Genomic DNA, 13,455 nt, shown 5'->3' with positions numbered 1-13,455 from the left:
CCATGGAGTGGAGGTGAATCCCAAGTGCTTCAGGGCTTTCAGTGAAAGTTCAAGCTTTGAAAGCTTCTGCAAAGTTGTAAAGGTATCAGGTATGGGTGTGGATTCTGCCTGTTATCCAAGGACCAGCTAGCCAAGTTTGGAGAAGTTCATTACCACATGGACTGCAGAGTAGTCATCTTTTACAACCATTCCTGCTCTGGAAGACTCAACCAATGTGTAAAGAGCTTGTTATACATTAAACATAGAAGTACCTAATTGAGGAAATAATAGATCCTTGAAATATTGAAAGCACAGGTGGTGCGGCCTTCTGACTGAATTCAAGTTTTACAGAACAAATCCTTTTATTTAGGGGATTTGTTCTGTGAAGTTTGGATTCAGTCAAAGGGCAGCAGTTGAGGACCTAGAGGGCCACATGTAGCCTTGAGGCCGCAGGTTCCCACCCCTGGTTTAAAGTATTCTTTTTTTTTTAAAATGTTTAAAGTATTCTTCTAAGTCATTTTAGATATCAAGAAAATTCGTTTTGTTTAATGTCAAAAGGATGTGAAACTGAATCACTAAAGCATGTTCTATGAAAAAATGAATTATTGACTGATAAAATGAATTCTGTCTAGCGAAACTATTTTTTGTAGTCTTAGTTGAAGAACTTTAATATTTGTTCTCAAAGGTCATGCTATAGAACATTTAATGTTGATACTATGATATTGCTGTGTTGATACACTTTTTCTATATTTAAGTGATATATTCATTTAAACTTATAAAATCATTGACCTCACATAGTACCTGTTTGTAAATGAAAGATATTTTCATGTAAACAAAATAGTCTGACTTATGTGTGGTCTAAATGTAAATTGCCATTGTAATGGTTCTTTTTTATTTTGGGGGTAGAATGCACTTCTACCTGCAGGCTACAGGCAAAAAAATCAGACTACTAAGAATGCCACAGGACCTTTTGACAGAGAACATTTGCTCTCATACTTGGAGAAGGAGGCATTGGAACATAAAGACAGGGAAGACTTTGTACCCTTCACTGGAGAGAAAAAAGGTAAATCCAGGGTATTAAAATTATTTCCTTGATAGAACTTGTTTTATGGTAGATATGGAGGGATTCAGACTTAGAGTTAAATTAATTGGTTGCTTTAAAGATTTTAAGTTTTTGTAATTGCTTTGAAAATCCATTGAATTTTTTAACCCAGTAACAAATTCTTCATCAATTTGGTAAAGAAATTTGTCCTAATTAGTTTAAGTGAAGTGAAATTTTACTGTACTATAATAATTGTTTGCCTTATGGTTTTGTGGGTCAACATAGTGTGGGGAAAAGAGCACTTGACCTTGAAAACCCTGGGTTCAAATTGTAACTCTTCCACGTGATAGCTCTCAAGTTTATTGAGCTTCAGTTTTCTCATCTATAAAATGGAGACAGTAGTGCTTGTACTACCTGTTTATCCTGTGGAATTGTGATGGACAAAATAAATGAATGCTTAGTGGAAATAGCATGGTATCTGTAATTAGAAGAACCTGGGTTTGCAACCACGGTTTTGCCAGTTTAGTACTTAAATAATCTTGGATAAGTTAGTTCCCCTTTCTTAGCCTCATAATGAATGAAATGGGTAGTTAGACTAGCTGATTCTTAAAATCTTTTCTAGCTCCATATGCTATGATTTGCTCTCCAGTGGCTTACTGTGTGCAGATCATTGTGCAGTTTAGATAAGACACAATCTGTATCCTAAGGAATTTGCAATCTTATAAACTATGATTATAATAATATTCTTTATAATGGTGATAATAATTATAATACAACCTCACATTTGTATGAGGGCAGCTAGGTGGTGCCATGGATAGAGGGCTGAGGCTGGAGTCAGGAAGACCTAAGTTCAAATCCAGCCTCAGACGCTTACTAGCTATGTGACCCTGGGCAAGTCACTTAACCCTGGTTGCCTCAGTTTCCTTATCTGTAAAATGAGCTGGAGAAGGTAATGGCAAACCGCTTGAATATCTCTGCCAAGAAAACCCCAAATGGGAACATAAAGAGTCAGATGTGACTGAAATGACTGAATAACGCCACCACCACCACACATTTTTATAGAGGACTTTATGTGATTTTATTTGTGTGTGTGTGTCTGTCTGTGTGTATAATTTGATCCTTACAATTATGTGAGATGTAGTACAAGTATTATTTATATTTTATCTGTTCTTGGTTTTACTGTTTATAGCAATTTCTTATTTGTGTAAAACTAGATTTACAAATTGATAGAGTATCTTAGGACGTAAAGGACTTAACTCTTAGATCCAGTCCTGCTACAAAGGCATTTTAAACTATTGTTTATTTTTTTGTTAGACTTCCCTGGAAAGAGATTTCTCAACTTTCTGGGTAACCTAGTTTCCCATTTGATTGTAGTCATTTTAGGAAGTTGTTTTTGTTTTTTTTTTCCTGAATCCCACACATTATAGTTTAAGCCCATTTCATTTTGTTTTGTCCTTATTGGAGATAGAGAACAGATGCTTTTTGTCCCCCATATGATAATTATTCTTCTACATGAAGTCAGATAAGACTTTCAGCGTCTAGCTTCCTTTAAATTTTTCTTTTGGGTCTTAACTGGCCGGCTTTTCAGGTACTATAATATGAAATGACAAACTGAATTGCCTAATTTTGCACCTATGTATGAACTGTTTAAGCAATTATTAAAACTTCCAGATTCCAGATTCTACCTTATTATATTTCTTAATCAAAATATCGCAGTGTCGTGTAGAAGAGATTGTGACCTGGTAGTAGCAATTGCAAAAGTAGAGGGCAGCTTTTGTTGGCCTCTCTTGTTGTCTCACTAACCCCCAAAATCTGATCCTTGTTAGTAGTATTCAGTAACATCTTTATACAATCTGGCATAGCTTTATGTGGTTGGAAAGCCACAAGACCAGCTTGGCATTCTATAGACAGAGATGGTATGACAGTTTGTTTGTTTTTTAAAACCTCCACAGAGAGACAGTTTCAAATAATGCTATAGCCATACACCAAAGAACCAGATGTATGTATGTATGTATTACATCTAGAAAAATGGCTCATTATGTATTAATCTGGACAGTTAGACCTACAGCAGAGAAAGAATGATTAATCACGTTCAGCATTAACTTCATATAAAAGATGTGATGACCAACCTGTCCCTGTGGCTTGTGTTCCAGGCATATTTCAAAAGGGATAAAGTTTAAAAACGAAAGAACGTGAGATGTTGAAAAGAAGAGGTACAAACAAAAGGATAGAAGGAATTGGGAATATATTTCATATATCAGGAAACAGGTTATGTAAAGAAAAACCTCAATGCGTTGAAATTACACCTTTGTAGGAAAAAAAATAGTAATAATTGTCTCTAGGGGAAAAAAAGTTTGGACAGTATGTACAAGAAATTAAAGAAAAACAAAGCCATGACACCTACTAAAACCTGTCAAAATAGTTCACTGGTGTTTCTGCAACTATAAAATAGCAGTCAGTAGAAGCAGCCAGGATTGCTGTTTGTATAACAGCTCATTTATATGTATGGCAAAAATCCAAACCTATGTTTGTGCCAAAGAGTAGATGCAGTGTGCCAAGATGCTTACTATTTTTTCAAAATCACTATCTGATGTGAACCAGGTTAACAATTTTTGACCCAGGTACCTTTGAATCATAGAACGATAAGCACTTAGAGTTGGAAGAGACCTTAAAGATCATCTGATAGTCCAACTCACTTTACAGCTAAAGAAACAAGGACCTAGAGAAGCTAAGCAACTCTCCTTCACCACAATGTCTCATTGTGCTGACACAAGGCTGGCGCTGCCACAAATGTCTGTCATTGAGTGATACTCAAAATGCCCTTTCCTTTGCGTAGCATATAATCTAAGTTGTAGACCAGCCTGATTGAAATTGGGATTGTTCTTAGTTGTTTCAACTTTATATAGGCAAAAGACTCTTTTAATAGGATTCTAATCTAAACAGTACAGCAGGGAAGGAGTTAGGTGGCCACGTCTTCCAAAAAGAAATCTGCAGAAATGACATCTAGCTATGGCATTAGGATAGAGAGGGAAAAAAAGGAACGTAGCTTTGTGAGCCAGTCAGTTCTCAACACTACTGTGTATTGGGATGTAATCATGATTAGATGTCCGCCGTTTCTCTGCCTGTGTCTATGCCTCCCTTTTATATCTCTTCCTGTGATGTCCCCATATTTTAAAACAGCCCAAGGCCAACTCAACTATAAGAATTCTATCATCATAAAGGGGCAGTTAGGTGGCAAGTGAATAGAGCGCTGGGCTGGAGTCAGGAAGACTCATCTTCCTGAGTTCAAATCTGGCCTCAGATACTTCCTAGCTATGTGACCCTGGGCAAGCCACTTCACCCTGTTCGCCTTAGTTTCCTCATCTGTAAAATGAGCTGGAGATGAAATGGCAAACCGCTTCAGTATCTTTGCCAAGAAAACCCCAAAAGGGGTCACCAGGAGTCTTAATGTAACTGAAAGACAGCTAAACAAAAAGAGCTTTTAAAGGATCTGTATTCAGAAAGTTTTGCCTATCATTGATAGTGGCTATTGTTTATATATTATACTTTACATTCCCTTCTATGATACCTGGGTTGAAAGGGAAGGCTTTGTATTCTATACAATGTGGCAAAAGTATCATCAGCCCTCTGGGGATTTAGCCCTTATCTCTGGCAGTTTTTATATCACAACCTAATCCATGTAGCTACTATGGTTAACTTCCTCCGTTTGAAGTTTTTTGAACTAACCTCAGCCCATAATGATCTTTTTGCTTCATTCTGAATTCCTTTAATACTCAAGTGTTCACTCCATCTAGTATTTGTATATGAATTGCCAAGTGCTGTCATTTGAACTTCTCATATGACACATGATATTCTGGCCTGTATTAGAAAATGTGTGCACATTTTTCCTCTCCCTTGAGATTGCAGATTTCGCCAGGGTAGGAACATTCTCTTCACAATGTTTGTACCCCACTGTATCTAGCACAGTGCTTTTCACAGAGAAAAGTTTAATTATTATGTGTTGGATGAAGAATCATAACTCAAATAGCATATTGTACAGAAGATATCCAGATAATAAGATCTCAAGAAAGGTAGAAATTTATAGGGAGCCAGGTATTTTCAAGGTAGAAATTCAACCAAAAGTTAGGCTAATAAATTGATCAAAGGAACAAGGTAGCTGAAAAGCAAGCTAAACTTCTTCTGAAATTATATAAAATTTCAGTCAGAGTCATAGAATGTTAGGGCAGAACAGGACTAAAGAGATCACATAGTTAAATTCATTCATTTTACAAATAAGAATAATAAAGACTAAGCATTACTCTTCTGCATAAAAGTCTACACTTATTGCATAAGAAGTAATTGAATACAGATTCACAGGTTCACAAAGATAAGAGATAATCACATTTTAACATAAAAATTAAATGAGACAAACATGCGGTATTTTATAAAAGTAAACACTGTATAACTGTAAACAAAATAACTTTTGTTCCTTAGTAACTTATCTATTTACATTTGTGTCTTGCTACCCAAGCAGGAAATGAGATAAAACTTTAAAAAGACACAAAAGGAAATAGAAAATACCCTGTTACAATAATTTTGAATGTAAACTTTTTCTTATTTCTCCCAATTTCTCATTTGTTCCTTCCTCCTTTTTTATTCTTTAACTTTCCTTATTTTTCCTTTTCTCCTTGCTATTTTTTACATCTCGTTTTTCTTAGTTTTGGCTCATGTTTCCTAACTACTATCATCTTTTCTCTCCACTCTCTCTATTCCCCTAATACCCTCTCTTAAACAACTGGAGGTAAGGCAAATATTATCTTAGAATCATACAGGTCTACTATAGTATAGTAGAAAAATTTGAATTCAGATTACATGGGTTTAAATCCTGGCTTTCTCACTTATAGCTGCTAACCTTAACCTTAACAAACCTGATGTACCTTAGTTTCTTGGTAGGTAAAAAAGAAATAATAATACCTGCACCAGCTATGCTACAGGATTATTGTGAGAAAAGTGGTTTACAAATGTCCTTGAATGTTGTTCTCCATGACAACACTTTGACGTGTTTGCATATTACAAATTGTTGTATATGATGTTATATATGGTAATATAAATTTATTCTATATTTCTATATTAAATATTAAATATATTACAAATTTATAATAAAACATTACATAATATGAACATAAAATTATTGTATATGTTATGTGAATATGTGACATATTTATATGTTACAAATAGTTGTAATAAAATCAAGAATTATTGTTAAATGGTTATAATAAGTTATGTATCAGAAATCTTAAAGACTATAGTGGATATTGCTTATACACACACACACACACACACACACACATATATAGCATATCTATTTGTAAATACACACACACACACACACACACACACACACACATACATATGTATAAAATTTAAAAATCCCTTAGAGGAGCAGTACGGTGTAGTAGAAATAGCACTGAACTTAAAGTGATAGGCTTGGAGTTTGAGTCCTGGTATAGCCACTCACTGCCTGTGTGACCGTGGATAAGTCATTTATCCTCTCTAGGCCTCTCTGTCTTCATCTGTAAAATTAGGAGGTTTGGACTAGATCACCTCTGACTTTTCTTCCAGCTCTAAATCTATGATCTTAGGATCCTGTGATCTGATGTGCTTTCTTAAAAGATACCAGTAGAGTCACTTTATAAAATAACTGGGTGATACCAGGGTATTATAGATACAGTTTGAGAGGCATGAATTGGATGTTTGTATCAAACTCATATAACAATAATAATAATAATATCTATGTAGTGTTTACTTTGTGCCAGGCACTTTGCTAAATGTTTATTTATTATAGATGGATAAAGCTTGGCTTATGGACCCTGCTCCTGCTCTTAACTACTAATGGCACCCTCAGTTAGAACAGCTCCAACCACTCAATAGTACTGCCATGTTTCCTGCCTGCTTGCTGCAAGGTACATGAGGTTCCACCTTCCAATACCAGTCCTCCTTCATGATCAAGTCAGATCAACCAAGGCCCTGATTTGATCCTCTCAGGAGCTCCAGGAGATAAGTACTATTATTATCCCCGTTTTACAGATGTAATAACAGACTTTTAAAAACAGTGTCGTATGTCATAGTTTTCTTGGTTCTGAGTTCATAAAACATGGTATATTTAACAAATCCAAGAAGCATTTATTAAAATAAAAAATTTAAAAAGAAGCATTTTTTAGGAGTAAACTTTGTGACATCCAGTCAAGATAGCTGCTTGAATGGAAGTAGGCAGCTCAGCTCCCATATATCTACTCCAGGGGAAAAAAATATATAAGAATAATGACCAAGAAATCCAATAGGAGAATACAGTAAGTGATTTCATCTACCTCAGCTGCACAGAAAGTTAGCCAGTGGCCCACAGGTAGTAGCAAAGGGCCAAAACCCCCCCTAAAAATCCCAGAACCAGTGTAGGCAAACAATATGTAAGTCTCCCTAACCAGAGATGCCTGCAAATCTCACAAAAAAGTCTCAATATGGTCATAAGCCCACCGAATGGATTTTGGAAGCAAACAGGATTGGCAGTGACTAGTATGGGTAGGACAGAGTTCACTACCATAGTTCAGGCCCTCATTATCACCTCTTGCTTAGACTTTTGCAATAACTTTCTAACTGGTCCAACACATATTCTGCTCAGCTGCCAAAATTATTTTTCTAAAACAAAGTTCTGATCATGATACTTCTCCTCCTAGTAAAGTCTAATGAATGCTTCCTATTGCCACCAGAATCAAATATAAAGTCCTATACTTGGCATTTAAAGCTCTTCACAACTTAGCTTCTTCCTTTTTCCAATCATTTCACATTTTATTTCCACCCCCCCGCCCCACATGCTCTGCAGTCCAGCCGTACATTTTTGCTTGCTGTCCCTTTTAATGCGTCACCTTGTCTTCTGTCTCGGTCAATGCCCAGTAGATGTCAGTGCTCTCTCAACTTGCAACTATCAGAATCCTTGGCTTCTTTTAAGACTCTGCTAAAGCACCACCTCCCCCAGAAGGCCTTCCCTGATCCCTCTAGCTGCTAGTACTATCTCCTGTATGGCTGCTTGTCTGTGTAATTATCTTATATGTTCTGATTTAAAACTTTCCCATTAGAGTATAAGCTCCTTGAGGGCAAAAACTGTTTCACTTTTTCCTGCTGACTGCCTGGCATACAATAAGCTCTTAATAGATAGTTGTTTCACAAGATGAGAAACGTTAGAAAAAAAATTAAAAGATTGAAAAATACACTATAATATATGTGCTACCAAAAACAGCTAATTGGCAAAACAGAGTTAAATTAAGAATCATCAAACTCCCTGAAAACCATGATTTTTAAAAAAACTGTACACTACATTCCGTGAAATCATTAACTAAAATTGCCTTGATTTGTTAGGACCAGAGAGCAAAGTAAAAATAGAAAGATTTCACTAAGAGCAGAAACAGGAGAATGTTGTACACAACAACAGCCACATTGTGCAATGACTAACGTTGATAGAATTAGCCCTTCTCAGCAATGCAAGGATCTAAGACATCTCCAAAGGTCTCATGATGGAAAAGCTGTCCACATCCAAAGAAAGAACTGTGGAGTTTGAATGCAGATCAAAGCATGCTCTTTGCTATTTTTTTTTCTGTTTTGTTTCCTCTTTCTAGTGGTTCCTCCTATTGGTTCTAATTCTTCCTTACAACATCACTAATGTGAAAATATGTTTAATAGGAATGTGTATATATATATATATATATATATATAGCCTATGTCTGATTTCATGCCATCTTGGGGAGGGAGGGGGAGAAAAATTTAAAACTCAAAAGCTTATGGAAGTGATTGTTGATAAATGAAAATAAATAAATTGATAAAAAAAAATTTTAAAAAGAAAGTCGTCACTAAAAGACTAAAATAAAAAGACTCCTCCTAAAAGAAATCCCAAAAGGAGAAGTCTCAGGAGTGTCATGGTCAAAATCCAGAGCTGCTAGGTCATAGAAAAATACTTCAAACCCCAAGAAAAAAAATCTGCTTAAGTACAAAGGACCAGCTATCAGGATCCCACAAGATCTGGCAATTTCTACCATAAACAAGAAGAAATTTGGGGTATAATATTCTGAAAGGCAAAAGATATACGCTTGTAGCCAAGAATAACTTATCCTGCAAAGCTGAGTTTAATTCTACACAGGGAAAAAAATAGACCTTTACTGGGATGGAAGACTTTCAAGCATTCCTGATAAAAAGACTTGTGTTGAGTATCAACTCTGAAATGAAAGTACAAAAGAAGATTGAACACGCATACATACATACACACACACATATCCATACCATGCATTTATACACAAGGAGAGTTAAGTGTAAAGATATACCAAACTCAGCTGAGAAATAGGATGAGGTTTTAGAGGAAGTGTAATACTGAAGAGGGAATAGTCATAAGTAAAACAACTTGAACTTCTGAGGGCAAAACAATTTCAGACAATCCTGAGACTACTTGTGTGTGTGTGTACATATATATATATACTGAAGCAGAGTCAACTGAGTAAAAGCCAGGAGAACAATTTATACAAGAATAATATTGAAAGAAAAACATCTTTAAACGCTTTAAATACTTATCTTTTCATTTTGGTAGGCAGTGGGGTTAAGTGACTTGCCCGAGGTCACACAGCTAGTGAGTGTTATGTGTCTGAGGCCGGATTTGAACTCAGGTCCTCCTGACTCCAGGGCTGGTGCTCTATCCACTGCGCTACCTAGGTGCCCATAAATACTTCTTATCAAAGCAGTGACCAATTGTGTCTCCAGTGGACTTAGAATGAAGTATGTTACCTACTACTTGACTGAGAGGAGACTGACTCAAGGTAGAAAAAGAATCATACATTTTTAGACATAGTTACTATGTGCATTTGTTTTGATTAACTAAGCTTATTCATTATTAAGTTTTTTCCCATTTTAAATTTGAGGGGTTATTGGTGAGGAAGGAGCTAACAGTGGGGATGCCAGAAGAAAAAGGCCATTGGGAATATTTCTTAAATGTAAAAAAGAGACCAGAAGGAAACACAAATAGACATTACTGTTTTAAAAGCAATGTATTGAGTTTATTACATATCTTTAAAAAAAGAAAACTGGCATAGAAATTCATGATTTCATATCCAATCCTCTTTTTATGTTTGTATATGAAAATGTTCACTTTTGGTTGAAAGGTTCAGAAAAAAAAGAAAACAAAAAAAAGAGTCTGCTCCATGCAAGTGATAGGAATGCAAAGATGAAAAACAAGATAATCCTTGTCCATGAGGAACTTAATTTTCTGCTTTGAGTGGTAGTGGGGTAACAACATTCACAAGAGGGAAAGTGATGGAGTAGAAGAGTTGTACTCAAAGAAGGAAAATTTGAAGAGAGAGCACTTTCCACTGGGGGCTTGGGGAAGATTACATGTGGGGTATGGCTTCTGCTCTGTGTCTTGAAGGAAGAGGAAGAATTCTGAAGGGCAGAGATGAGGAAGCAGTGCATCACAATATGAGGAACAGACACTGCACATGCATAGAGGCAGAAGTGTTGAATTTGAGGAACACCCAGTGGTAGTAGTAGTAGTAGTAGTACAGTTTGGCTAGACATTATATTATAAAAAAGGAAGTAATGTGAAAGAAAGCTTGAAGGGCAGTTTGGAACCATTGTGGGGAATCTATACTAGGTCTGTATTTTGTTCTAAAAGAAGAATCTCCGAATCTTAGGCTTGGAAGGGCCTCAGAGACTGCCTAGTGACAATTAATAACTGAATAAGAATCCTTCCTAAAACATACTTGACAAGGGGTCATCCTGCCTTTGCTGGAAGACTTGCTGTGGAAGAACTCACCAGCTCCCAAGGCAGCCCGTTCTACTTTTGGAGAATTGTGGTTATCAGGAAGGCCCCCCCTCCCTGTCCCTCCCCATCAGCTCTACACTCGCATTTGTAACGAATGCCCATTGCTCCTAGTTCTGCCCTCTGTATCACCTCTCTTGTCTGCTATTTACTCATCTGTTTTTTCTTTTTCTTTTAAGGAATTTATCGTCCTAAACCTAGTACAAATATTAAATGAGGAGAAACATATCAGGCTGGGATAATTCACATGGATTACTGTAGCTGTAATTAGGTGTGTATATATACACACGCATATGCACACACAGTACTTTTAATCTTCATTCTTATTTTTAACATGCTAAACTTAAAGAAATAATGTTGGTTGCTTTACCTATTATCTCTCCCCTTTCCAGTTAGCCCAGTTGTTTTCGTTAATACGGATGGATCTACATCTCATCAGCGTAATCACTTTTTCCAACAGTGCAGATCAAAACTCATGCATGCTTTTTAATCTTATGCAGCTTTTGTCTTTGTCCTGCCATAAATCCTCTACAAGGGATCCTCCTAATGTATGGGGAGTCCTTTTCTAGATCTCTCAACATCATATAGATAGCAATGAAGCACCCAATCTGTTCATACCTACCATGTTCATCTTCTTTTAGGTGTAAGTCAATTAGGTGAGTTACAATTTTGACTCTTTGGAGATTGTGGTGTTCTATTATTCCAGCCATACACTACCACCAGATTATTTGTGTTAGAAAGTGGGGTTTTATTTTTGTTTCCAGAAGAAGCCTGGAGTCATAGAAGCACTGTCGTGTTTCCTGGATACAATCCAGCAGCTACTTTCTTGTTCATTTCTGAGCTAATAATAAGAGGATTGCTGAATAAAGTTCTCTTGCTATATTTTTCATTTTTTTTCCTTTTGTTATTTATTTTTGGCATTCTTTTTAAATTTTGAGTTTCAGATTCTCTCTCTCCCTCCCACACCCGATGAGAAGGCAAGCAATATGATATCAGTTATAGATGTGAAATCATGTAAAACATTTGTTTTAGCCATATTGGAAAAAAAAATGAGAAAAATAAGGAAAGTGAAAAGATCATACTTCCATTTGCACTCAGAGTTCAATCAGTTCTCTCTGTGGAGGTGGATAGCATTTTTTCATCATGAATCCTTTGGAATTGTCTTGGATCGTTGTATTGATCAGAGTAGCCAAGTCTTTCACAGTTGATCATCATTACACATTGTTGTTACTGTGCACAATAATCTCCCAGTTCTTCTCACTTCACCTTGCATTACTTCTTGCTATGTTTTTTTCTGAAGCCACCCCCACCTTGTCATTTCTTATAGCAAAATAATACTTCATCACAATCATATACCACAACTTATTCATCCATTCCCTAATTGATGAACATCCCCTTAGTTTCCAGTTCCTCGCCACCACAAAAAGAGCTACTGTAAATATTTTTGTACATACGGATCCTTTTCCTTTTTCTTTGATCTTTTTGGGATACAGATCTACTAGTGGTATTGTTGGATCAAAGGATATGCACAGTTTTATAGCCCTTTGGACCTAGTTCCAAATTATTCATCACTGTGGTTGGAGCAGTTCACTGCTCCACCAACAGTTCATTAGTGTACCTATTTCCTCTCATCCCCTCCAGCCTTTGTTTTTTGAGGTATGAGGTGGTACCTCCAGAGTTCTTTTAATTTGCATTTCTCTAATCAGTAATGATTTAGAGCATTTTTTTAATATGACTATAGAAAGCTTTGATTTCTTCTTCCGGAAAACTGCTTTTTTTTCCCCCTTTGACCATTTATCAGTTGGAGAATGGCTCTTATTTCTATAAATTTGGCTCAGTTCTATACTCAGTATGTATTTGAGAAATGAAGCCTTTATCAGAGAAACTTGCTGTAAAGTTTTTTTGATATTACTTCATTTTCTGTGGTACCTTTTAGAAAAATGTAGTTTCCCTGCTTATCTCTTTTTAATTAGGTCTGGTTTTGCTTTCACTTTGTCTGAGACCATAATTGCTGTCCCTGCCTTTTTTTTTTTTAACTTCAGCTGAAATGTATTAAATTCTGCTCTAGCCCTTTATGTAAACTCCATGTATGTCTTTCTGTTTCAAGTGTGTCTCTTGTAAACAACATATTGTTGGATACTGGTTTCTAATCTATTCCGCTATTTACTTCTGTTTTATGGGTGAGCTAATCCCATTTACATTTATGATTACTGTGTATTTCCGCCCATTCCATTTTATCTTATTCTTCCTCAAAAGTTTATTTTGCTTCTAACCAGTGCCTACTTTAATCTGCCCTCCCTTTTTTTTAATCCTCCTCCTTTCTCTTAATCCCCTTCCCCTCCTGCTTCCCTGTTGGGTAAGTTAGATTTCTGTACACAACTGAGTATGTATTTACATTCCTCCCTCTTTGAACCAATTCCAGTGAGAGTGAGGTTCAAATGTTACCCTATTCCCTCCTCTCCTGTAAAAGCTCTTCCTTACGTGCCTCTTTTATGGGTAAAAAAATTTCCCATTCTACCTCTTCCCCCTTCTCCCAGTGCATCCCTCCTTCTTTGAACCCCTTCATTTTTTTGGGAGATCATTCTAACATAATTGACTCACTATC

At 36.2% G+C, this 13,455-nt stretch overlaps 1 protein-coding gene across 3 annotated transcripts in view; it reads left to right on the top strand.

Moving 5' to 3' along the window:
* TMOD3 (tropomodulin 3) overlaps nt 1-13,455 on the top strand; it is a 79,844-nt gene that overhangs the window by 32,794 nt on the left and 33,595 nt on the right. For all 3 annotated transcript variants that reach the window (XM_020980890.2, XM_020980898.2, XM_020980908.2), the window contains one exon: nt 886-1,042. In XM_020980890.2, the coding sequence (XP_020836549.1) occupies nt 886-1,042 (157 nt within the window). The remainder of the gene's footprint in view (nt 1-885; nt 1,043-13,455) is intronic.

This window comes from Phascolarctos cinereus, unplaced genomic scaffold (assembly GCF_003287225.1).
Source record: "Phascolarctos cinereus isolate Bilbo 61053 unplaced genomic scaffold, phaCin_HiC Scaffold_3;HRSCAF=262, whole genome shotgun sequence".
NCBI lineage: Eukaryota > Metazoa > Chordata > Mammalia > Diprotodontia > Phascolarctidae > Phascolarctos > Phascolarctos cinereus.
The sequence above is the reverse complement of the archived record's forward strand: the minus strand, read 5'-3'. Positions and strand labels throughout refer to the sequence as shown.